This window comes from Taeniopygia guttata, chromosome 8 (assembly GCF_048771995.1).
Source record: "Taeniopygia guttata chromosome 8, bTaeGut7.mat, whole genome shotgun sequence".
Taxonomy (NCBI): domain Eukaryota; kingdom Metazoa; phylum Chordata; class Aves; order Passeriformes; family Estrildidae; genus Taeniopygia; species Taeniopygia guttata.
Window position 1 is genome coordinate 638,576 of NC_133033.1, and position 26,425 is coordinate 665,000.

General features: G+C 48.0%; 1 protein-coding gene across 2 annotated transcripts in view; it reads left to right on the forward strand.

The window, feature by feature from the left end:
- The window catches only part of NEGR1 (neuronal growth regulator 1), a 161,572-nt gene that overhangs the window by 108,721 nt on the left and 26,426 nt on the right, over positions 1-26,425 (forward strand). Inside the window, exons 6-7 of one of the 2 annotated variants that reach the window (XM_030279486.4) lie at positions 571-722; positions 18,049-18,090. In XM_030279486.4, coding sequence (XP_030135346.2) covers positions 571-722; positions 18,049-18,090 — 194 coding nt within the window. The remainder of the gene's footprint in view (positions 1-570; positions 723-18,048; positions 18,091-26,425) is intronic. The other variant, XM_030279487.4, reaches the window with a different exon arrangement.

Here is a 26,425-nt window from a genome sequence, read left to right on the forward strand (position 1 = left end):
TGATCCTGCCCAGGCTGCTGCCTCAGCAGTGCTGCTGGAGCATTTTGTTCCTAATTGCAAGGCTCATTTGCAGCTGTAGAGCCCCATAAATGAAACCACGGTCACAGTCCTGGCTCCTAATCCTCCCCTGCCACCAGCCAGAGCTGTGAGAGCACACAACAAACTCCCGGGGCTGAAAAAACCCTCTTAGAAAGACTTACCAGGACCCCTGCCTGCTCCAGGGAGGGTGTTTCAGTTCCCAGTTGGCTTTGCCCAGTTTGAAATCCGAGCTCTGCATGCAGGAGTTTCTGTGCCTGCTCCTCCAGGCAGGCAGGGCTGTGAGTGTTCCTCTTCTCTCAGCTGCAGGACACGCAGGCAGCATCATCACCCCCAGCCCCAGGGCTGTGGGGCCCCTCCTCAGTGCCAGGAATTGTGCTCAGCACAGGCACTGGCAGCTTGCAAAGAGCTCACCGTGCTCCTGGGGCTGTCTGTACAACCAGGAAAGAAAAGAGAGCTGTGGAAAAAAAAAAAAAAAAAAAAAAACCTTGGTTGTGGTATATGAGTTATGGACATTTTCTTTTTGCTTTCTAGACTGATCAATGGTCAACAAGGAATCACTATTAAAAATTATAGTACAAGATCCCTTCTTACTGTTACCAATGTGACAGAAGAGCACTTTGGCAACTATACTTGTGTCGCTGCCAACAGGCTAGGGACGACCAATGCCAGCCTGCCTCTCAACCGTAAGTACGGGACGTGTGGCCAGCTCAGGGGGTTCCTCCAGCCCCGAGGGTGGCACAGCCCCAGAGGAGCAGTGTGCCCGTGCCCCTGAACCCCTGGAAATGCCCCTGGTGCCCGCCGGGGCTCGGCGGCTCTGCCTGGTGGGGGCTGCTCCGTGCTGGGAAGGGTTTGGGCTCTGAGTGGGGCTTTGTGCTGGGTTCTGAGTTGGGTTCTGTGCTGGGAAGGGTTTGGGCTCTGAGCTGGGCTTTGTGCTGGGTTCTGAGTTGGGTTCTGAGCTGGGCTCTGAGTGGGGCTCTGTGCTGGGAAGGGTTTGGGCTCTGAGCTGGGCTTTGTGCTGTGTTTTGGGTTGGGCTCTGAGTTGGGTTCTGAGTTGGGTTCTGTGCTGTGTTTTGGGTTGGGCTCTGGGTTGGGTTCTGTGCTGTGTTTTGGGTTGGGCTCTGAGCTGGGCCCTGAGCTGGGCTCTGTGCTTGTTTTGGGTTGGGGAGCTGGGCTCTGAGTTGGGGTCTGTGCTGTGTTTTGGGCTGGGCTCTGTGCTGGGCTCTGAGCTGTGTTTTGGGTTGGGTTCTGAGTTGGGCTTTGTGCTGTGTTTTGGGTTGTGCTCTGAGCTGGGCTCTGTGCTGGGTTCTGTGCTGTGTTTTGGGTTGGGTTCTGTGCTGGGCTCTGAGCTGGGCTCTGTGCTGTGTTTTGGGGGTGCAGGGGCTCTGGCCCTACCCGAAATCCCATCTGACCCCAGCCTGGTGCGGAGGCACGCTGTGCACAGCCACAGCTCCCTGTTCCCAGCAGCAGCCACAGCTCCCTGTTCCCAGCAGCAGACACAGGTCCCTGCCACGGGGCGCTGCCAGCCAGGGCAGAGGTTCCCCAGCAGATTCCCAGGAACAGGCTGAGCTGCAGACCTGGGACGTGCCGGAGCTCTGTCCCAGCTCGGGCTGCCCTCACTGTCCTGGAGGAGACAGTGAGAAGCGAAGCGCTGGGTGCTCAGCGTGGAGCTTCCCCAAAAGGGCCCCGAGGAGCAGCTGGGGAGGAATTTCGGTGGTGTTTCACTGCTGTCGGGTGCTCAGCCGGCTGCTGGGGGACCCACGGGTGTTCGTGGTGGAGCTTTGGTGCTGCTCTGTTCTGATGGTGATAAAAGAGAGACAAAACTCCGGGTGTATCTTGCACGTAAATATATTCCTCGTGTGGAAATGCCAAGTTTCAGTTGCTTGAATCCCACAATTGTTGCCTTCCTTCCGTGAAATTTCCTCCTGAATGTACTCCCCATATGATGAGTGTTGTCAGGAGGTTGTAAATTCCTGCAGGAGAGATGGAACAGGCACAAAATAATAAAGAGCCTTTGCTGCCATTTATTTAATATTTGAGGGATCATTACCAAAGAGGGAATGACGTTACACTTATTTTAAACAGAAAATGCAAGTGAAAACAAGGGAATATTAAGCCAGAAGGAGCTGGAATTTGGTGTATTTGCAATTCAGAGCAGGTAGAAGGAAGGTCTGGCTTCATTTGAACAGAGCAGAGCTGAATCTGTCTCTGAGCTGCTGCCAGGAGTTTTTCCATCTTAAATTGTGAGGTGCCTTGTAGCCACCCTTGAAAGCACTTTGAGAGGCAGAGGTTGAACATGTCATAGAAGTACCAAGTGCATTGGTACAAACCATAAAAATAGATGTTCTCCACCATGAAAGAAAGGGGAGGTGGGAAGCAGAATGGTCTGAGAGAAAATATGGAAATCTGGGTCTGCTCCTGACCTCGGGAGGAAAATGGGGGGATGTTGGCTCAGAGGTTTAACTCAAAGACCAAGATGAATTCTCTTATTTTATACTGTGATTGTTTTAATCCAGCTCTCCAAACAAGGAGAGCTGTCCTAAAGGTGGTGATCTGGATTTTGGTTGGGTGTGAGAATCATTTGGTGAAGCTTTTCCTTTGCTTATAATTTACATTAATATTATCTAGAAGCATTATCCCTTTAAAACAAACAAACAAACAAACTAAAAAGTAACAATAATTCCCATGGGAAACCCCTAGGGTGTGCAGGGACACGGGAGGGGGATCCCAAATCCCCCAGTGTGACCCTGTCCCATGGCCTGGGGGGGCCTGGGATCCTCCATCCCATGGGAAACCCCTGGGGCATAATTTTTTTTAAAGTTTTAAAGTTCTCATAAAACTTCTTTAACCTTTTGATAATGTTTACATATTTCTACTGGAGTTCTCACACACTGTTCATGTAAATAATAATCATTCTACATTCTTCTTTGTAAGAAGAAAAAAATTAATAGACTGTTAGTTTAACCAGTGTAGTTAGAAAAGTAACAATTTCATCCTCCAATTCCCCATCATTTTTAGAACTCTATATATTACAAAGTCAAATATAAAATTTACTCCTTTTCTCTTTTATACTTGCCAAACTTCTGTATACTCATTTCATGTCCAGTAACAACACCTTTGGGTCTGCGTCAGGTTTCTGCTCAGGTTTAGCTCCACAGCTTTGCCTGGCCCACCAAACCTGACATTTCTGGAGAGAAATACACTCTCCAGGGAAATTCCCTTTGTGTCCACAGTTTCTGCTGTTGTCCAATTACCTGAGGAAGATTTTGCTATTTTATCTCTCAAATACCGGCCTGGAAAGCAAATCAAATTTCAATTTGCATAGTTCTGTCTCAGCCAGGCGGGCTGGTCTGCATCAGAAAATAGAATAGAAAAAGTGTCTGCAGGTATATATATTTATTTATAAGCTTAAATGAAAATTGCTGTTCTCATTAGGAGTCTGCTGGAAGGCTGCAGCAGTGAGTCAGAGGACAGTTATTGATTCAGCAAGGCTTGGATCACACAGCACTGCCTGCTCCAGGAGAGAGCTTCTGCTGCAGCCTGGGAATGGCCCATCCTGGACACAGACCCAGATCCTGCAACTCAGAGCAGGACTGAGCACAGATCCACAGTTTGGGGTCTCTTCTTTCTGCTCCCAGGTCTTCTGGGCACTTCTTGGTGACCGTGGCTGATCTCTCCGGTTCCTACAGCTCACTTGGTGTCTCTGGTTCCTACAGCTCACTTGGTGTCCCCGGTTCCTACAGCTCACTTGGTGTCCCCAGTTCCTACAGCTCACTTGGTGTCTCTGGCCCCTACACTTCCACCAGGAGTGTCCCAGGTCCAGCTGCACCTGCTGGACCTGCCCCCAGTGCCCTCCAGGTGGATATTTGTGGAGATTTCTGTCCCCTGCCTTTCTGAGGGCATCCATCCCACGTGGAGTCCAGCAAGTCCCAGTTCTCCGGGGCTGGGGAGAGTTGAGAGCAGCAGGGCTGTAAATGCACAGAGATGCTGTTCCCAAAGGAAAGCAGCTCTGAGAGCTCCCAGCCAGCCCCAGGGGCACTGCCAGCCAGGGAAAACCTTCCTGCCCTGCCCTCTCCCCTGGCAGGGCTGGGGAACCCTCCCAGAGCACATTGCTGGGGGCTCAGCACCCTGGGTTCATCCATTGCAGAGAATTGACAAATGGCCAAATCCCCCATTTGGGTAAGCCATAATAATTCTGTTAAATGTTGGGTTTGAGCTCCTTCCATATGGATGCCAACTGCTGCTCCAGGTAACAATTACCGAGAGTTATGAAGGAATTTTCTCTAAATCCATTTTCCAGCTTGAGCTTTATTATGAATTATGTGACAATAAGTGACTGAGATGGGATGAGGCAGAAATAACCCGTTTGAGCAAGGCCAGGAACACAAGTTTCTCCTTGACATTTAGCAGAAATGTAAAGGCCTGAGAGCGGCTCAGAGAAAAATCAAACAGAAATCAAATAAAAACCCCAGGGTCTTTGCTGTGGGTTCTTGCTGAAGTTCCCCAGTGCTCTGGTTTGTTCCATTTGTGTTTATGTGCAGAAATTTTGCAGTTACCCACAAGGTTCAGACTCCTCTTTTTGCCCACCTGGTTAAATCAGAGGGGTTGAAGCAAGGCCAAATCTTCATCTCAGGTATCAGTTAATTATCATAAAATCCTGGAATATTCTGGGTGGGGAGGGGCCCACAGCGATCACTGATCCAGCTCCTGGCCCTGCAGACACCCCACAATCCCCCCTGCCCCTGATTGTGTCCAAACAATGATTAAAACATTCCATGGAATATTTAATTCCCTGCCTGTGCCCCCTCGGGGTGAGAAGCACCCATGGGCAGAGCTCACTGTACCTCGAGGTTCTTCTCAGAGTACAAAAACCTCAAAGTAAATTTAAAAAATTTGGAAATCCAAAGAATGCATTGTGTAACAAATGGGATGAAGACACAAAGTGCTATGAATAGCACTATAAATAATGGTTTAGGTTTATTTTACAGCTCAGGCTGGAACACAAACTTCAGCCTGGCCTCAAAACTTGGGGAGGAGGGAGGGAGGAGGCTCAGAAAGGAACCAGAGGATGAAACAATCCCCAGGTGAAGGGACTGAAGACAATTACTGTCTCTCCTGGGCAGGAAAAGTGGGTTATTGGAATATTGGCAAAGGTGCATTAGGAAGTTTTCTCATAACACAGGCCCAGGAGAGAGTCACTTAGGCTGATCAGTGACCAATTCTAAACCCAATGCAAAGCACTTCTTCATTAGAAGGTTATTAAGCACAGAACTCATTTTCATATCGAGTTGTTGAGCAAAGCTCAGGGGGCTTTACAAAGGAATTAGATATTGATCGAGGGTATCAGAGAGATCAGAAAATAGATTTCAAACCCAAGACTTTGGTATTTAAGCAAATAGTCTAACAGGCTGGAAAATGCCAAAACTGAAATAATTTCCCAGACAAATTCTGGGTTAATTGACAAAAGCATTTGCTTAAACCCAAACATTTACCTGTAAAGTTTGTGTGCTTCTACTGAGTCGAGTGTAATTTAGGGATTGCCAGAAAATACAGAGACTTGGTGATTCCACAGCTTCACTGCATCCTCCTGGGAGCTGCTGTGAGTTCCTGAGTGTCTGGGCACTCAGTGAGCTGAAGGAAAAGATAAAGGGGAAAAAAATTAATTTTTTTTTTTTTTTCCTGCAAGAAAGCTAAAAATAACTTCAGAGATTTAGAAACAAGAGGATTTCAGTGAGCCCACACCAGAAGCACTAATTAACCTCTGTGCTGAACCACAGAGGTAACAAAATGCTGAGGTGCCTCAACGAGCCTCGAAAATCAAGAGCTCAATTACTGCTACCCTTAATTCCTCCTCCAGGTTTCTGTGTGGAGATTTGGACTGGATTTACAATAATAAATTGAGCATAAAAGCTTTCTCTTCTCAGGGCTCTTCCAAGCCTCGGGTGCAACGCACTATGATCAGAGGCTTTGATTTGTGATATCAGAACTATTCACAGAAAAGGGCCTGTAATGAATTTTTCAGAAACTTCTTTTTTTCCCCACATATATAAACCAACAAAGCTGATTTCTTGACTTTTAAATGTCCTGCCATGAAGCACCTGGAGAAATAACCTGAATTTTACTGTGGGGGAAGGTGCTGTTCCTTTAGAGACCATTTCTTTAAATTGCTCTGATATTCAGACTTTTAGGCTTGGAAATATTTAGATTTACTAACTTTGTTCAAAAATAAAACACAGGCATGAGAGATGAATAATTTAAATTCTGTTAAGTTATTCAGTTAAAATTATATTCCAAAGGAAAGAAGAGAATTTTTAAATGGCTGAGGATGTGAGGAAGGAAGGAGCAAATCTCGTGGAGTGGCTGCACACTATGACGATGTAGCAGCTTTAATTTAGTCAATAAATTGTCCATCTTTCGCCAGCCCTTTTACTGAGGCTGGTGCTGAGCTGTGCAGGGTGCTGCAAATACTCAGGAAATGCCTGCAGGAATGGGAAATCAGAGTCAGAATTGAGCTGTGGCTTATCTGGCTCAAAGGATAAAAATGTGGATAAAAATCAAACCACAAAAATGTGGGTTTTGTTAGGTTTGGGGGTTTTTAGGTTTTTTAAAATGTAATTTTACAGCCAGTGGTAGTTCTGTGCATTTCTTCAGCTTCTCCATCAAGTTAATTCAATTTATTCATCTTAATCAAGTGCAGAGTTTAAAAAATCAGCTCCTGCTGGTACCAGAATGTTGCATGCAGGAGGTATGGTTCCAAAAAGTGCTTTTGAAAGTTCTTTTGCAGAGGCACTGCCCTGCCCCAGGGGTGTCCCCAGCCTGGTTCTGAGGCAGGTGCTGCCCATCCCTGCTGTGTTTTCCAGGGCACAGCTACACAAAGGAGGCAGCTGTGCTTCCCTGGGCTGGCCTGCCCTGCAATGGTCCACACCAGGATTTATTGCTGGGCTTCTCTCCTTTCTGCCTGCCCTGCAATGACCCACACCAGGGTTTATTCCTGTGCTCCTCTCCTTTCTCCTTGCCCTGCAATGGTCCACACCAGGGTTTATCCATGTGCTTCTCTCCTTTCTCCCTGCCCTGCAATGGTCCACACCAGGGTTTATCCATGTGCTTCTCTCCTTTCTCCCTGCCCTGCTGCACCTGCAAATTTCAGATTCACTCTTCAATCCCAGGCTGGCTCAGGCTGAAGGGACCACAGTGGCTCCTCTGGTGCCACCTCCCTGCTCCAGCAGGGACATCCCAGAGCACAGGAGTGTGTCCAGGGACACACAGGGACACCCAGGGAGAGCCAGGGACAGACAGGGACGGACAGGGACACCCATGGAGAGCCAGGGACAGACAAGGACACTTAGGGACACCCAGGGCTGAGGCCCCTCTCACTGGGCTCTCTCCAGGCTGAGCAGCCCCAGCTCCCTCAGCCTCTCCTGGGCACCGAGATGCTCCAGGCCCTTGCTCAGCTCCAGGAGCTCCTGGCCCTGCTGTGCTGAGGAGACACAGCTGGACACAGCACTCCAGGGCTGGGCACAAGGGCAGGATAATCTGCTCCTTCTTAACTCTAACTCCATCTTAATTAATCTCCTTTCACAGAAATTGTAGTCATTTCAGGAATCTCATCATGACATGGGCACATCTCCTGTGTAATTTATAGAGATTGTAATGATTCATTTGATAGGCATTGTCTGTGGATTTCGGCTCGTCAGGGATCAGCAGAGCTATAATTACACCGTAATTACTAAATAAGTTATTCACAAATTGCTGTGCCAGTGAAAGCAAATACCAGAGCACTTGAAGAGTTTCCAGTTCTGGGCACGTGTTCAGCCCGTGCGGGGAGTGTGGGGCTGGGGATGCATGGAGCATGAGGGAGAGGGGCTGGAATCCATGGAGCATGAGGGAGAGGGGCTGGAATCCATGGAGCATGAGGGACAGGGGCTGGGAATCCATGGAGCATGAGGGAGAGCTGCTGGAATCCATGGAGCATGAGGGAGAGCTGCTGGAATCCATGGAGCATGAGGGACAGGGGCTGGAATCCATGGAGCATGAGGGACAGGGGCTGGAATCCATGGAGCATGAGGGACAGGGGCTGGGAATCCATGGAGCATGAGGGACAGGGGCTGGAATCCATGGAGCATGAGGGAGAGCTGCTGGAATCCATGGAGCATGAGGGACAGGGGGTTGGATCCAGGGCACAATGAGCCCAGTCCCACAGGGGCCATCCCTCGGGCCACGAGTGGACCCCAAACCCTGGGAGTGTGGGCACCTGGATCCGTGTGGGCACCTGGATCCGTGTGGGCACCTGGATCCATGTGGACCCTCCCAGTCCGCTCCCATGTCCGGACTGCTGCTCCCGTGCGACTCAGGCAGATCCCTCAGGTTCCTTCTGCTGTTTCCTGGGAAATGTGGTGATGGGCTGCCCCTGCCAGCAGGCAGGACTTGGTGGGACACTGGGAAGTGGTGCCTTGAGGAGCTGGAGCAGAGGCTAGATGGAGTTAGGAGCAATAAAGAGGATATTTATGGCAGGGCCTTCAAAGCCCACACCCTGGCAGGAGCGGAGCCACAGTCATGGCTCTGCCCAGAGGGCTCCAAGATGGGAGCAAAAGAGAGCTTGGTCACGAGATCTCACATTTTTATAAGTTCTGCTCCATTTGCACACAGGAGTTAACTGCCTAATTAGCAGCTTCAAATGATAAAGTTTCATCCTCCTTGCTTGCTTGCCCGCCCTCCCTTTTCACGTTGTTTGTGCTTTGGGCCTGGAGTTTGAAAAGATTGTCCTTGAGTCTCCAGCTAGAGCAGGATTGTTTTGTCTTCCCCACGCTGTGAAAAGATCCAAGTAACACTTAATATAAAGCTAAAAGCTGCACACCAAAACAGAACTGAACAACATAAAACCCAAGGTTTTCAGTTTCCTGGTTTCAGTTTCCCCACTTTTGACAGAATTGTTCCCTGGGAGGCTGGGGAGGAGCTGGGATGGAATTCCCAGAGCAGCTGTGGCTGCCCCTGGATCCCTGGCATGTCCAAAGCCAGGCTGGACACTGGGGCTGGAGCTCCTGGGACAGTGGGAGGTGTCCCTGCCATGGCAGGGTGGCACTGGGTGGGCTTTGAGGTCCTCTCCAGCCCTGTGTGGGGCTGTGTGAGCTGCTGGTCACCTCTGCAGCAGGACTGGTCCTGAGCCTGGTGCTCCTGTGGCACCGGGGCTGCCAGCTGTGCCCTGGGCAGGGACAGACCAGTCCCTCTGCCCCAGGGCTTGCCCCTCACAGGTGTCCCCACTCCGCATCTCCCGTGGCTGTTCGGCCGTGTTTGTCCCCAGAAGTGCACTGACAGTTGTGCAGATTTAAAGAGTGACCTCTGAGAACAGGAATATCGTTCTGGGAGTCAGGGCAGTGCTAATCATATGTTTCTGAGCAGGAAAATGCTAACAGATTTCCAGCTCTGCATTATTCATGAGCTCCCATTTATCCCATATGAATGAAAGACCAAGCTCAAAGGACACAGCCAACTTTGGCATTTTTTCTTCATTTTGTTATGGTGTCAACAGCTGTAAAAACCATTAAAGCAGCAGTTTTCCCTGGAAAAATCCGAAATGGGGGATGAGGACTAGTGAGCAAATATTGTTTGTCCTTTAGAACAGTGTACCTTGAATAGCTAAACCAAAGCATGAATAAGTAACTCAAAGCATTGATTTCATGTCCCTTTGGTGACCTAGACATTTCCCAATGTGTGAAATTTGTGGCTTTCTCCCTTCTTGGCCTGCTCTGGTTTAGGTTTTCCTCTGAGTTTTCTTGGCAGGAGCTTCTCCAGGCACACCTCGGTGGGGTGCCAGTGCTGGGGGTCCTTCTGAAACCTGTGAAGATCTCAGTGCTCACATTTATTTCTCAAATCTGATAAATTCCATGATTAATTTAGTAGATTTTATTCTTCCTGTGTTGCGCCTTTTTATTTTTAATGGTTTGGTGCTGCAAATACTGATGCAAAGATGTGCCCTCACGTTAGTGGGTATATTTTCATGATCCTCGAAAAGTGGCCTGCAAATGAATGGCTGCTTTTGCCAACACCCATTTGCTGGGGACAAAGTTCCCTGATTTATTCATTTATTCAAAATACAGGCAGTCCTGCGAAAGGTAAAGCCTTGAGCATATACCAGTGTCTTATAGATGTGAAATTGTTGTGAGAGTGAGGATGGAAAATGCATATTTTTACTGCCAGGAGAATCAAATGTGACCTTTAATTAATACATTATTTTGAATGTTTTTAATTAAAATATAAATTTGTCTGTTGCTGGTTCACACACACACATAACAGGGCCCCTCACATTTAAATTAAATTAAATTGAATTTAACTAAATTAAATTAAATTAAATTATATTAATTTTTTTCACACTATGAAATTGTTAATCCTGCATAAAACATGATGGCTCACTCTGGAGCTTATTAAAAAATAAATAAATAAAAAAGCTTTTAGTAGACCGGGGCAGTAAAACAATGTGTTTAGTATCTTTCTCTGCCTTTCCATTTGGAAAGCAAATTCCATCTGAATTTAAGTCAAATTTGAAATTCATCCCATTGTGCTGCCAGCTGAGAACAAGCCTGGGACCCAGGGCTGGGGGCTCTGGCACAAACCTGGAGGCTCTTAAAAATTACCTTCCATTGGACTTCTTGTACAACAGGGCACGAAAAGCTGTCAATAATGTGGTTTTCTACCGCCTCAAAAACGTTTGAATATTTATTGAGAAGCCCTTGTTATCAAGCAACGCAATCAGCTGGAGGTGTAGAGCTGCCGGAGGATGGAGTGAGAAAACTCCTTGGCAATTTCAGGCCTCAAACTTCAAATTCACAATTATTATTTTTTTAGCGTCTCACCGGTGTAGAGCTATTAAATATTTATCATCCTGTAATAAAAGAATAAACCATTTAAATAAAATAAACCATTACAAGGCAATTAAGGTGTAATAACTCAAACCTGCAGAAAAGCTCTAATTGTAATTGCAAAATATTAAGGGTGAGAGAAAGACACGGAATAAATTAAGGTCACGTCTCTGCCCCATCCACTCAGAGTTTCCATCCAAAAGATTTATTATGAAGTGTTTTTCCATTTTTCCTGGTACTCAAACAGGCTCTAGCTTCCCTAGGCTCAAAGACCTCGATTTCACAATAAATCATTAATCTTTAACAAAGCTGATGAAGCCTGGGGGAGATTAGCTTAAATAAACCCAGTTAATTATCAAAGGTCATAAATTGAAGCAGTTATGAGCATTTTTTTAATTAACTAATGAGATGGTATTTAACTGCCAGTTGTGTTTTGGTCCAGTTATTGATTCCTTGGCGTTGAAGTATCAAAGCCAAACAATCATACTGATGCAGATGGAACTGAAAGAAGCTTTTTGCCTTCTCCAGCTGGGAATGTTCTCCTTGGGACGTCCCAGCCATCCCACCCTGTGCATCCCTGAGAGCTCGGCAGGTTTGGGAATGTGCCCGTTCCCTGGGGAGCCTGGGCAGTGCCAGCACCCCATGGAGAAGAACCTCTCCTGAGATCCACCCTAAACCTGCCCTGACGAGTCCCTGAGGGGTGGCAGCCACCAAAGTCATGAGTGAGGGGCTGCAGAAAGCAATGGAACATTCCAGAGCTTCTGTTCCTTGGAAAACAGGTTGGATTTTCTGCTACTGAAACAGTGAAGGACACTGAGAATTCGTTATAGCATTGCTGTAATTATTCCCCAAACCAGAAATTAGGCGTGGCTTTACTCAGAGTAAAGCACATTTTTCACTTTTAAAGCCTGGTATCCCCCTACCAGCTGTAATTGCTCCAACACAACCGTTTGCTTTTGGACCAGCTCCAGAGTGATAAAATAAGGTACCACTGACGCTTTTGAGCCAGGGACGGGCGAAATGGCTCGCACGATTTTAGAAGGTAAACTGAGTGCTTATGTAAAAACACTTTTTTCTTTTATAGAGAATATTGTGAACATTAATTCCATTGGTCTTAGAGTAAAACCATTTTACCTGGTTGGTGCACTGGGCTCAGGTCAGTGTGGCAGAACATATCTATGAACAATATGAATGGAAAGCAAGAGAATCGATTGTTTACATTCCTCTGGGACTTCTTCCCAGGCTTAGCCTGGCAGAAACCTCTCTCCTTTTCTCTCTGACTGAACTAGAATATCCACAATGCCACTGTAACAAAAGGTGGGATTGGTAGCTTTAACTCCAGACCTGGTCCCAGGATGGGCTGGTGCTGAGCTCCTGCTGGGAGGGGGCTCCAGAGGATTGGAAAAGGGCACCGGCCTTTGGAATGGGAATGGAATGGAATGGAATGGAATGGAATGGAATGGAATGGAATGGAATGGAATGGAATGGAATGGAATGGAATGGAATGGAATGGGACGGGAATTGCTTGATGGAATGGAATGGAATGGAATGGAATGGAATGGAATGGAATGGAATGGAATGGAATGGAATGGAATGGAATGGAATGGAATGGAATAGAATGGGACGGGAATTGCTTGATGGAATGGAATGGAATGGAATGGAATGGAATGGAATGGAATGGAATGGAATGGAATGGAATGGAATGGAACGGGAATGGCTGGATGGAATGGAATGGAATGGAATGGAATGGAATGGAATGGAATGGAATGGAATGAGAATGGCTGGACGGGAATGGCTGGACGGGAATGGGATGGAATGGAATGGAATGGAATGGAATGGAATGGAATGGAATGGAATGGAATGGAATGGAATGGAACGAGAATGGCTGGATGGGAATGGGATGGGAAGAGCTGGGACGCCCTGGGCAGTGCCCAGGCTGCTGCGGGCTCTGCCGGAGCTGCTCCTGGGATGGATGTCTCTGGGGACACGGGCTCTGCTCTCCTGGCACGGGCTGAGATCGCTGCTCTGCCCTTGGCTGAGCTCCCCTGCTCTATGGGGGATGAAGTTTGGGCTTTGCCTTGGACAGGAGCCGGGGTCGGTGCTCTGCTCCCTCGGGTAATCCCTGCCCAAATTACCCCAATTTCCTCCTCCCAGGAGCCTGGATTGTTTCAGGAGCTCCGAGGAGGAGCAGCATGAGCACAGGCAGGCTGGAGAGGTGCACACCCCTCTGGAATTCTGGAGGAATCTGCCCCCAGTTTGTTCCCTTTGCTCAGGCAAACAGGGGCTGATGAATCGCTGCCTTCCTAACCACATACAGCAGATTTGCTGGGCAAATAATTACAAGTAATTGGCCTCTGGTAAACTAAAAGTCAGGGTTTATTTACTTGCTTGTTTTCACCTGCCTGTATCCTCTAATAGCTCCTTCAAGCTCATATTTTTCCCAAGCCTTGGATGTCAGGAAGCTGCAGCTGTGGGTCCTGCCCTCCTCGAGCACGTCTGTAATTCTCAGCCTCGCTGTCCTCCCCTGCCTGGGAATTTACTGTTGTTTTGACAATTTTATGTGCAAACATATTTAAATCTCTCTGACCTCAGCCTCCTGAGCTGATTGAATTTTGTTTTAACTTTGGTCTGGCAATTTCCATTTCCATGTTTTTATGCAGAATGCCAGGGTTTCTGCTTGTGATAAAACTGAGACAAAAATAGATTTGGGTTCATGCTGAATTTCTGTGTGAGCAGAGGGGCTCTCGTTTCGCTCAGGGTGCCTCATTCCTTCACTGTGTGTTTGAGTGGAAATGGTGGTGTTTAACTTGGATTTGATGATCTCGGAGGTCTCTTCCAGCCTTAATGATTCTGCAGTCTCTGGGGTCAGGTTTGCTTTGGTGGTTCCCTTCCTGTTCTGGCTTTCCCAGACAGGGCGTTTTTGCAACCAATTCCATTTGCTCCCTGTAATTTGCCTCTTTGTGCTCCCCTTTCATGGGATGGTTTCCCATTCTGATAAGAGGTTTCCTCTGCCAGCTCTTTTCTGCTGGGATCAGAAAGGAATTTCTAGATAAAATCTCTGTGCTTTTGGTAAAAGGCAGCTGCTAAACGTCCTTGACATTTAACCTCACCTCCTTGGCCCAGCTGTCTTTAGTGCTTACATTCTGCAGAGGTTTCCCTTTTGAGGATTAGAGCTGCAGCTACAAATCCCTGGGGTTTATTCTCCCACTCCATTTAAACCCTCTCAGCTGCTGACTGGGTCATTTCCAGCGTTAGATGCGGCTCACCACCCCCAGCCAAAACTGATTTTGAGGAGAGCAGCAGGTTTTACCTCTTCCCATGACAACCTGCCAGGGATTCCTGTGCCCACATTTCCCAGCAGAGCTGGGCTGCCACACCAGCACCTGCCTGAGCCTTTCCCTGGTGCACCAGGGCAGGTCTGGTTTGGATATGAGGGAAAATTCCTTCCCTGGCAAGTCAGTCAGGGGCTTGGGGCATTTAGAGCTGGGCAGAAATGACATCCCAAGTTCTCCAGGTGCGTTTGGCAGTCAGGGATGTTGTGCCAGTGTCCCCATGCCCAGAACATTCCTGGGTTTATGTTTTTGAGCCCGAGTTCTCCAGGTGTGTTTGGCAGTCAGAGATGTTGTGCCAGTGTCCCCATGCCCAGAACATTCCTGGGTTTATGTTTTTGAGCCCGAGTTCTCCAGTTGCGTTTGGCAGTCAGGGATGTTGTGCCAGTGTCCCCATGCCCAGAACCTTCCTGGGTTTATGTTTTTGAGCCCAGCCTGACTTCAAGCTCTGCTTTAAAGCAGCGAGCTGGGTTTGGCTGTGCCAGAGGAGGTGGCTCTGCAGGGCACACACAGCCCAGCTCTGCCATGGGCACACCAGGAGCTGCTGGGCACTCTCTGCTCTTCCCAAGCCCCAGGTTCAGCTGGAGGAAAACTCCCCACTGCAGCCACAGAAACGGCGCAGAAAGGAGTGGGTTTCCATTAGACTTGCAGATTCCTTTTCCACCAGCACCCTTGGAAATGTGAGCAGCCCTGATACTGCAGGACTGGGGTCCCAGGGAAGTGCAGTGCAGATAGTGCCACTCTTGCCCACGCTTCCCTGCCTCCCAGGGCTCCTAAGGAGTCATTAACAAATTTTAATTTGAATGAACCAGCCTAGCGTGCTTCTGCAAAACCAGCTGGTTTTGTTTTCTCTCTACAGACCTGAACATTTTCATGAATAAAGATTTGCAAAGAGTTTCAGAACTTGAAACTAGAAATAGATCCGTCTCTCCAATGCCTTGGTCTAATAATGTATTTAAAAATGAGATTTTTTGCAAGAATAATACATTAAATCACCGCCCTCGCTTCCAGCCTCAATGCTGCCAGGAATCTGTGACTTTATGCTACCTTAAGCACCTATAATTAAGTCTAGATCTGATGTTTCCCAGGGAGACACGATCCCAGCACAACCCCTGCTGGTTTGGGTAGGGTATTTTGCTTTTTAATGAAATATTGTACTGACTGAGTGTGTTAATTTGCCTGATTGTTGGAAAGAATGGTATTCATCTGCAGCAAGAGGAACTCTCCCAGGAAGCCACAGTCACGAGGATTGACTCCTAAATTCCCAAGAAAAAGATGCTGTTAACTTACGGTAGCCAGAAAAATAATGTTTGTCATCACTGCACAACACATTTGAGCCAGTTTGAGAATTATCCATGAGGAGCAGGCTGTAGTTGCTCAGAACATTAAGGTTTGGGAAAAGTTAAGGAGCACTAAATCAAATTATTGTCACACTTTTAAAACAGCCATTAAAATACAAAACCCGATGAAATCTTGATAGGTTTTTGTTTTCTCTGAGCCTCTTGTTGGACCCCAGTTCCTGTTTCTCCTTCAGGGTTGCTCCATGCAGGGGCACAGCCTCCTTTGCCAGTGGAACATTTTGGGGTGGGAGCATTTGCTGTGCTGTTTCCCTTTTCCCTGGTGCTGAATTTCCCTTTTCCCTCATGTTGAGTTTCCCTTTTCCCTTGTGTTGTTTCCCTTTTCCCTCATGTTGAATTTCCCTTTCCCTTGAGCTGAATTTCCCTTTCCCTCATGCTGAATTTCCCTTTTTCCCTCATGCTGAATTTCCCTTTCCCTTGAATTGAATTTCCCTTTCCCTCAGGCTGAATTTCCCTTTCCCTCATGCTGAATTTCCCTTTCCCTTGAGCTGAATTTCCCTTTCCCTCATGCTGAATTTCCCTTTTTCCCTCATGCTGAATTTCCCTTTCCCTTGAATTGAATTTCCCTTTCCCTCATGCTGAATTTCCCTTTCCCTTGGGTTGAGTTTCCTTTTCCCTCATGCTGAATTTCCTTTCCCTCATGCTGAATTTTCGTTTCCCTCATGCTGAATTTTCCTTTCCCTCATGCTGAATTCCCCTTTCCCTCAGGTTGAGTTTCCCTCGGGTTGAGTTTCCCTTTCCCTCAGGCTGAATTTCCCTTTCCCTCATGCTGAATTTCCCTTTTTCCCTCATGCTGAATTTTCCTTTCCCTTGAATTGAATTTCCCTTTCCCTCATGCTGAATTTCCCTTTTCCTCATGCTGAATTTCCCTTTCCCTCATGCTGAATTTCCCTTTCCCCACGTGGAGCTCCAGCAGCTGCTCTTGCTGGGGCTGTCCCTGATGTCCCCTGAGTGGTGAAGTGCCAGCCAGGCCCTCCCTGTGCCCCTGCCTGAGGAAGCACCTTTGGGTTTTTCAGATCTAAACCCCACAAATGCCTCCTTGTGGCTCTTTCCCCCTTTCCCCATCCACACCCGTGTCACAAAGTCCAAGTTTCTTCAGTTTCTTGAAACTTGGGCATCGCTGCCGTGAATTTGGCGTCTCACAAATGTCTGCATTTCTGGGCAATTTTGCTTTCTCTCAGTTAAATATTCTGAGAAAAAGCCTTGTTTGTGCAGATTCCCATCTGCCCACAGCACTTCCACTGTCCCTGCTCCTGCACAGGGCTGGGAAACCTCGTACCCGAAACCCTTTTTATGCTGAAGGTGTCACCAACTTCATGGATTTTAATGCCAATTAAAAGTGTAACACAGCTCAAATTCCATTTCGCTTTCAAAACGTGATTTGGGTTCATCAGCACCCACAATGTGTTTGTCAAGGTGTTGAATAATTGGTTTTAAGGTTGGAAACATTCATCTGCATTAGCAGAAGTTTAGGAGTTGGGTAAAGAACCTTCATAACTTTTTATTTGGGGAAATATTTGTCTGCTATTTCTCTTGGACTCGTGTTTGCACAGTATTAACCTGAAAAGCAATTGTAGGAGGAAAAAAACCCTCAAAATTGGCCAGGAGCTGGTGTGTGCTCAGCCATTCCCTGCACATCCCTGCTTGTCAACTCGCTCCCATTTTTTTTCATTAGTTTCTTGTTATAGTCAAGATATGGTCAATGATCTTTTGAGCTTGGTAATTTTGTTAAACCTTTTTTATGAGCAGTATTGAATTGCTGCATTGAGACGGGAGCTTGCTTCCGTGCAAGATTAATTGGGACCGGTATTTCATTTTGCATAGCACTATTCAAAGCTAATAAAAAGGCCCAGAATAATGAATTTTAAAGTCAAATTATAATGAAAAGCCACAGGTGATTGTTTCATTAGGCTGGATGCAGGAGAACTGTGTCTTCTCTTAACTTTGCCTGTTTGTATTGGTTGCCCTGGGGGAAGTAAACAACTTCCAAATGGGTTTGATGTTTCTGAGAAATGTTCTCTTCTGGAAAGACTTCAATAATTAAAAAGATGTGCCTTCTTAAAAGTTCACAGAAGCACAAAACAATTGCTTTAAAACATTCTTTGTTCAAAACTGTTACCTTGACTGATCTTCACGGGAGGAAATTGCCTCCAATGGAGAGAACAAAGCCCTTCCCTTAGCCAGGTTTCAGTGCCTCCCGGGAGAAAAGCTTTGGAGCTCCAGAACCCCAGGGGCACAAAGCCCGGCTGGAGGGAGTGTGATGGTGCTGGTGGTGTGCACAAAGTGAGGGTAAGAGCAGTGCTGGGTGCAGCTCCAGCACAGAGCTCTGTCCCAGCCCCACTCGAGATTGAACTGTGCTGTCTCTTGCATGACTGTTTGCTGTCTCATTCTGTACTTGTCTTCCATGTGTGATTAACTCCCAAATGTTCTCTTTTTCTTTCTTTTCTTTTTTTTCCTTTTCCCTTTTTGTAGAAATTATTGAGCCTACTACCTCTAGTGGTGTCTCGAGCCCAGGTCAGTATCCCCCCGCAGGAGGGTCGGTGCCTGCAGGGCCTCATTGCCATCCGTGCCCGGGGCTGACCCGGGCTGCTGTGTCGTGGTAGTGCTGGCCTGTCCCTGTCTTTGTGCTTCCATTGGTGTGTCTTCCCTGCAGGCTTTGTGTCTCGTCCTCTTTCTCCCTGTTCCGAGCAGCCTCTCCCCATCCCTGTCCCTGCCATGGGTCTCTGCGGTGGGGCTGTGCAGGGCACTGCTCCCTGCGGGCACTTCCCTGCTCTGGAACCACCTCCCCCTCTGAACCCTTGCTGGTGTTGTTGCAAACGTGGGTCTGGGTTGGAGGATGTGCAGATTTCCCACTGCCCCATCTCTGGCTGTCGTGGGATGGAGCCAGGAGCTGTTGGGAGGTGCTTGCTGCCGGTGCCAGGAGGGCTTGGTGGGGGCTGAGCACTTCTCCGTGGGCCTGGAGGGCACCCACAGCTCCTGGTGCTCCTGCTGCATCCCCCTTTCCTTGGGGATTCCTGTTACTGCTCCCCAGCAGGGCTGCCTCAGTGGAGCTGCTCACAGAATCTTGGAGTGGTTTGGGTTGGGAGGGACCTCAAATCCCCTCCAGTGCCATGGCAGGGACACATCCCCCTGTCCCAGGTGCTCCAGCCCCAGTGTCCAACCTTGGGCACTGCCAGGGATCCAGGGGCAGCCACAGCTGCTCTGGGCACCAGTGCTAAGGCCTTACCTCTCTCACAGGGAATAATTCCTTCCCAATATCCCATCCAGCATAGCAAGCAGAATTTTCCTCTGGCAAAACCTTCACCAGATGAGTACTTTCATTTCCTAACTAAAGATTGGAAGGACTGCACCAGAAAGCCACAGAAACGGAGGTGATTAAACCAAGTGAGGCAGGTTAAACCAAGGGAGAAGGAAAAGCAGGCACAGGTGATTCCAACACCCCCAGACCTACAGGAGCAGCAAGCCGAGTGTTTAAATCTGCAGTGCTTTAATTAAAGAGCTTAGGGAGGGCAGCTCTGGTGTCACTCGGGGGCAGAGGTGCTGCCTCCCTGCCTTCCCCGGGCCCCAGGGAGCTTCCCAAAGCTCTCCATCTCCTCTAGAGCAGAGACTGTGCCCTGTCTCCATCTCCTCTGGGGCAGAGATGTCCTGTGCCTGCAGCCAGAGCTGCAGCAAAACCTCTGCACGACACCTCCATCCAAACCCACGGCATGGGAGGGGGGACTGGACTGCAAAAAGCTGATACTGCCTGCAATGAAAGCCCCCATCCTTGGGATTTTCCACAGTTGCTTTGGACTAGCAAGCAGTTGGAAATAAGCTGGAAATTATTTTTGGAGTTAAGAGAAGCTGAGAAGAAGGGAAGGGTCGCTGTTGTGTTGGTTGTGCAAAGCAGCGATAGGAGAACCTCACCCTGGTGTTGCTGAACACTGGGGTTTGGAATTCCTGAAAAAGTGCCCTCAGCCTGATCCTCTTCCAGGCTCTGCCCAGGGAAGGAGGGATAATGCCGGGTGGTTGCAGCTGGAATGGACTCCAGTAACATTTCCAGGTTCAATCCCCAGAAGGGAGTGCTCCAACAGAGTCACGGTGGTTCCTCGCTTCCAAAAACTGCTCTTCAAGTAATGCAGCTTTGAGATGTGTTTGCATTCTGCACCAAATGAGCAAAATTATGTGTATTTTTGGGAGCAGCATGGAGATGGGGAAGTGGAAAGGAATAGAGTCCTTTAATAATGATCCCTCTCTTAATTCTTTCCAAACATGAAATTGAGAATATGAAAACCTCTGAACACAATAGCAGAAAAATTAGGGAGTCATTAAAGTTGCAATAGTTATGAAACTACATGAGAAAATCCAACTTTAAATTACCAAGTAAAGCACTGAGCTCAGTTTGCAGTTGAAAACCAACATCTGTTCTGCTGAAAGACAACAGAAAAGGGGAGGAGGGTTTAAAGACAGTTCTCAAAATGGTTGAAAATTTATTATTGAGTCTTTCCTCCTGGAAATGAGCCCTGGTACCAGCAGTGACATTGCAATGAACTGTTCTGTTTGCCTTCCATAATTAAATAACACTGTGATAGTCCCTCTACTTGGCTAATTTTAGCCTGGTAAATAGCTGGGAAATGCCAGCACAATTGTTACCAAGTCATTCAGCTGCAGAGGCAATGAAAACCTTCCCAGAGAGCTGGGAGCTGAGTCCCTGGTGTGCTGCAGCATCAGCAGTGAAGGCAGCAGGTTGGGCTGATGGTGGCAGTGAACCTGGGTTATCTGTCCACAGCTGCTTATGACAGTAAAATTATATTTATCATAAACTACAGGATGGTTTGGGCTGGAAGGGGCCTTAAAATCATCTTATTCGCCCCCTGCCAGGAGCAGGGCCAACGTTTCTGGCTTTGTCCAAGCCCTCCCGGGAGGTTCTGGCCAAGAGTCCTATGCCTGCCTGCCCCCCTTCCCTCGTGCAGGAATACAAAGCATGGATAATCCGTAGGAACTTTGGCCTCGTGTCTCACATCAGCCAGAAAACAGAGCATCAGCCTCCTTCCTGCTCAATCAAGGCTCTGCAGCTAATTAGCTAATTACCGCCATCCTTCAGCACTTCAGCGCAGCTTCAGGGGGTGTGTTCTGCTCCCCGAGAAGGTTTTGCTGCTGGGAGGACACAGATCCTTGGCAGGGTTTCAGTGCTGAGCCAGAGGTGTGAGAACTGCCCAAAGGGAGGCAGACACTTGCAGCGCTGGGGCAGGGCTCCCCAGAAATGCCTGACAGGATGGTCAGGGTCCTGTCACCCCTGCTTGGTCTTCCCAAGGACTGGGAAGGGTCTTCCTCATCTTCCTCGAGGGATTTGGGTCTTCCCAAAGACCCAAGGGTCTTCCTCAAAGACTGTCAATTCTCTTGGGGTTCTGTAGGTCAGGACTGAAAAGAGATCAAAAAGAGTCTTTGCTTCCCCGGCCTGGCAGCCAGAGAAGGAGCCTGGAATGCTTCCAAATGCATTCTCAAAGTTGTTTATTTCTTCTTATCTAAACATTCTTTCTCTGGCCTGCCAAGCTCTGGCTAGCAAGGAGGCTGTGGCAGTCTGACCTGAGCCCTGGGCAGCTCCCAAATTATATACTCAAAACTACGTGTCTGTGTTTACAATTTCTTCACCAATTCCCATCACCCATGTTAGACTGTGAATCTCTGCCTTAAACCAACAGAAAAGTGCCACTGTCACACCAGGACATGGAGGGCAAGACAAGGGAGAAGAAGGGCAGGACACACCCAAATCTCTCCATCTTGTCCCCTTGAATCCCATTCTAAAAATCCAAAAATTCTATTTTTCCACCCTGTGCTAGCTCAACTACCACACTACTAAAACCCTTGTGGCTTGTAACTCCTCACACAGAGTTGACAGCTTTTTCCACAGGCTAAAATCACAGCCATGGGTGTTTGTGACTTTGTGCCAGGGTCTGTGAGCCCCTGCCAGGGTCTGGAGCAGCCAGGGCAGCCAGAGGGATGTGCTGGGCTCTGACAAAAGACCAGGCTTGGAAGTGATTCTCTGTGGGAAGTGAGGAATCTGTAGCAGCCCCGGAGAACTTTCAGGATCCCCCCCGGTTCCCAACAGGGCACAAAGCATTTAGGACATTTTTAATTCATGCAAAGCAACGCCGTGTTCGAGAGCCCTGGTGGCACATTTGTGCATTTCTCTGCTGGAGCCCTTTTCCCACATTTGGGGATTGACTCTCCTAATTTGAAGCGACACTGCTTCAAGCATGTAGAATTAGCTGCAGAAAGTTACAAAACTGGGGCCACGGTTGGTATCTGTGTTGTCAGCCAGCGCCAGGAGCTGGAGCTCCTTACAAATCTTTCCTCCTTCAGCATAATTAGTTCACAGGTGGTGTCTTGGAAAGCCTTTGAAGATGTTGCTGAATTCTTAACGCTGACTAAACAAGTAACTGTGACAGGTCAGAGAGAATAATTGAGGAATCTTCTTTAATTAATGATTTCACATCTTATGAGGCACTTTTATAAAAATTGGAGTGGGAGAGAGAAGGACCTTAAGTTATTTAATTTTCTCAGGAACAAAAGCATGTGTTTAAATGAGCACTTGGGCAGGTTGGACAACTCCTTGAACTCCAGTTGCTTCTCCCTGCTCTGCCTTTCTGCATATCTAACAAATTTAATATGCCAGAATACTCAATAATACCTCATTTCAAGCAGGCTCTGTTTGTTTCATGGGAAACCTGCCAACCTCTCCAGTTTTCTCTCCTTATGCAGCTGCAAATCCCATTTAAATCAATCAGTGATTATGTGTAAGGAAAGTCTGCAGGGCTGGACTCTGAATTTCAGGATTTACAGTGCTCTTTCTTGCCATTAGTTCTGTCTGTTGGTGAGGAAAGCAGCGTGTTCCTGCAGCTGGGGGGCTTTGCATGGCAGCAGGAGAGGCTGGTGCAGCAGCCCTGGAGCAGGGAAGAGCCCTGGGGCAAGAGGCAGGGCCAGCTGTGCTCTTCCTTCTGCAATTCCTGCCAAAACTCTAAAGGGCCGTGAAAAGGTGATCCAGATTTTGGGTAGCAGATCCTGGATCACGGCAAATTTAACTTCTACATCCTGTTGGGAGCAGATGTCTGTTTGTTCCAAGAGCCTTGGATGCTCGGTGGCTGCTTTGTTGCCTCCCAAATCCCCCACCTGGAAGGGAAGGCAGAGTCTCCCATCCCCATCAGCTGGTGGGAACCACCCTCCAGCACCCAGTCCCAGAACACCAGAGCTTCTTCTGTCCCAGAACAGATACAGGGCTTCAAGTCTTGCTGGGGGTACTTTGGCATCAAACAGGAGATCATCTTGGGAATATCAATGTATTAAAGCTCCGTGTTAATCAGCTGGAAGCTTTATGTTCCGGGCACACCGAGGGCACTGCTGCTGCGTTCCAGAGCCCAGGCAGGGGTGAAATTCCAGCGTGGCTCCAGGAAAAGCTGGTGCCTGTGTGCAGCCAGCTCCCTGCACCTGCACCGCTAATTCTGGGTTTGTTCCTGTGGGAACCCGCGGCCGAGCCACGCTGGGAATTCTATCCTGGGGGAAACTGCTGCCTCCCAGTGCTGCAGTCACTGCTGCTTCAGGCAGGTGAACTCTGCTGGTAAATCATGCCGTGAAGGCACACCCTCCCAGTGAGTGTGGGGAATCAGGTAAACATTCCTGCTCGAGCTGAACCAGCGTCTCAGGGCGTGCTCAGTGACATTCAGTGTGTTCAGAGCCTGCATCATCATTCCAGCAGAATGTTTGAACACACTAAATCATATTATTCACTGCTTGCTGAAGAGATGCATTATTTAATATCAAGAGAGCTGCTTTCTATCAGCTGAAAAATAGGACTAGAACTATGTCGTTTTTAGTCCATTGATTCCCACTCTCTAAGCCGGCATGTAAAATACAAGAATGTTTTTTTCCTGATACTGTATTGCCTACAAGCCTTCTGTCAGTGGGAATTTCAATATTAATGAGTTTTCCCACGAATATGAGAAGCCCACTTAGGAGAAGAAGCTGCTCTGAGAATCCTGAATATTTTACAATATCACACATCGATCGGTTGGCTGGAATTTCACATTTTAACCAAGGAGTGCTTCTGAGAGATGCCAGGAAAGCAGAGCAGGGCCAGGTGTGAAATGGCTTCTGGAGGCTGTGAGAAGGGTGGAGGATGTGGAGGGTGGGGAGATGCTCAACCTCCTGTTGCAGCTTTCTCCTGCCTGTGTGTTGCTGATGCCGGGGGCTGTGGGAACCCAGGACACTGGGAATAATTCTGTGTCTGCTCTGGGGTGTCCTGACCCCCAGGGCAGCACTGACCTTGACCCTCAGTCATGGAGAAAACTCCCAAAGCCTCAAGGTAAACCAGAAACCACAAAAGTGTGAAATGGATTGTAGAGAGTAGTGGAGTATGTCACATGGGTGAGAAATTTAGGATTTTTAGAGTGTTATAGGTGGGTTCAAGATGGAGGGTGCAGGGTGTTGTCTTGTGTTCCCTTCTTCTTTCTTCTTCTTCCTCTTTCGTCTTGGGTTTGGGTGGTATCTTGTAATTGGGTGGGAAAATCTGCATTGCTTGTCTTTAGGGGTCAGTTACTGGGTTAGAAAGGAAAATAATCCAGGTGTCACTTCTTAATTGGGTAGTTAGTTTTTGATTAGGCTTAAAAGGCCTTGTAACACGAGGTTGTTGGACATTTTTGTGCTGATTTCACACCTGCAAGGTCTGGGTGCAGACAGTGTGCTGAAGTTTTGATAAGATAACAATAAACAGAGGCTGAAGACTGAAAAAGTCCAATGTGTGTCTGCTTCTCCTGACACAGAACTGCTCCAGGAGGGTCTCCCCTGCCAGGGGAGCCCCAGGGAGTTGCCCAACTTGAGATTGAGATTGAGATTGAGATTGAGATTGAGATTGAGATTGAGATTGAGATTGAGATTGAGATTGAGATTGAGATTGAGATTGAGATTGGGGCCCGAAAACTCAGAGGGGGTGAGTTGCGAGGTTCCTCCCATCTGTGAGGGAGGTTCTCAGCATCCAGGGATCGCTGTCCCTGGTGCTTGGTGTGCATCAGTGCCCAGGTCAGTTTGTGTTTTTGTCAGGTGTGTGCTGTGTGTAAGAACTCCAGCATGGGAACCTGGGAACACGGGGAGGGCTCTTCCAGTGCAGCTCAAACTTCCCGCAGTTGATGGGGTTTAGAACACAGATATTCACAGAATCAGGGAATATCCTGAGCTGGAAGGGGCCCAAGGATCATTGATCCAGCCCCTGGCCCTGCACAGACCCCCCAACAATCCCACCCTGGGCATCCCTGGCAGCATCCAAACCCTTCTGGAGCTCCAGCAGCCTCCGTGCCCATTCCCTGGGGATCTGGGCAGTGCCAGCACCCTCTGAGGGAAGAACTCACCCCAAAATCCAACCTAAATCCCTCCTGGCCCAGCTCCAGCTGTTCCCTTGTTCTTTACACAACCTATTTACCCCTTCCCTGAGACAAGTCCCGGTTCTGACTGAGAGAAGACAAGCAGGAGATTCCAGAATGTGATTCACCAGCAGGAAGAGAGCAGTCCGTGTTTTTATTTATCACAGAAGGATATGTTTTAAGTGAAGGTTTGATCAGCCAGAACTGGCTGACTACAGGAATTGAACAGGAATAAATATGCATATATCCATCTCGATGAGATGGGTGCCCATGTGCAGAGATTTAAAATGTATATAGAGCTGTGTATCCAGAGCTTCAGGGAGGGCCCAGCTCTGCGTGGAATACGGAGGAGCCTGCAGCTACAGCTGGCAGGGAAGGATCTGACAAACTTGGGATGTTGAGGGAGGGAAGGCTTGGGGGATTATGGGACTTGTCAGAAAAAGCCTGTTTGAAAACTCCATGAATATGTCAGTTTTAAAGAAATTCAAATAAAGGCCTGTTGAGTTTTGAGTGGGAAAAAAAAAATATGTTGGCTTCCTTCCAGGCTCCCCATCTCATTCCAGGCAACACTTCTTTTTTTGTCTTTTCCCTGTCTGAATTTCGCACCAAATGGAAATTTCAGTTCCATGCCAGCTGCATTTAGAGTATCTGTGCAACATGGACATTTTGATGGAGTTGCCAACAATATTTCCAGCCAGGATGGAAAACAACATCCCAGGATGACACAGGATCAGCCATTTCCTCACTCTGAACCTGATGTATAAAAGCTGCATCGCTGTATCTTTCCCTTTCCCTCATGACAAACAATTGCAAGGCCCAGTCCACTGAGGTGGATTTTAATCTGGGTTTTGTCCTCCTTTAAACTTTCCAGATGAGCTCTTAGCATGCAGGCAACCCATGAAAGGCTGAGTGTGGGTTTTTCTAAGAGGCCCTATGGGTTAAGGAAAGCAGCACCAAAATCTCTAGGCAGGAACATGACAGCTGAGCCAGGCCTGCATCCTTCCAGGAGCAGGGTGGTAACAGGCTCAAGCAGCAGCTCTGAACAATTAAATAAATTGAATTGTGCTCTTTTAGCACTGGCACCTGCTCCTGTTCATGGTTTTCAGGAAGCCAGATTTTAACCGAGCCTCTGAATCCACGGAACAGTGTGGAGCCATCTGATTAAAATTTTAAAGAAGCTTTTCATTAAGATGGAAGCTGTGCAAAATGCTTTCCCGTTTTCAGCTGCTGAGTCAGACAGTTGCCTAAGAAAACGCTGCTGGCAGGAGGCAGTGGAAGATGAGCCCAGGGGTGGGTGGCAGCCCGCTCCCCAGCGAGGCAGGGCCCAGCTCCCAACACAAGGAGCTGTGTTTTACAAAGAGGTGGAAATCCCACCTTGTCATCACTGTCCAGTTCCCAGTCAGGTGCTGGAGAAACCCGAAGGATTTCAGTGCTTAGGGGTTATACATGGTACAAACTAA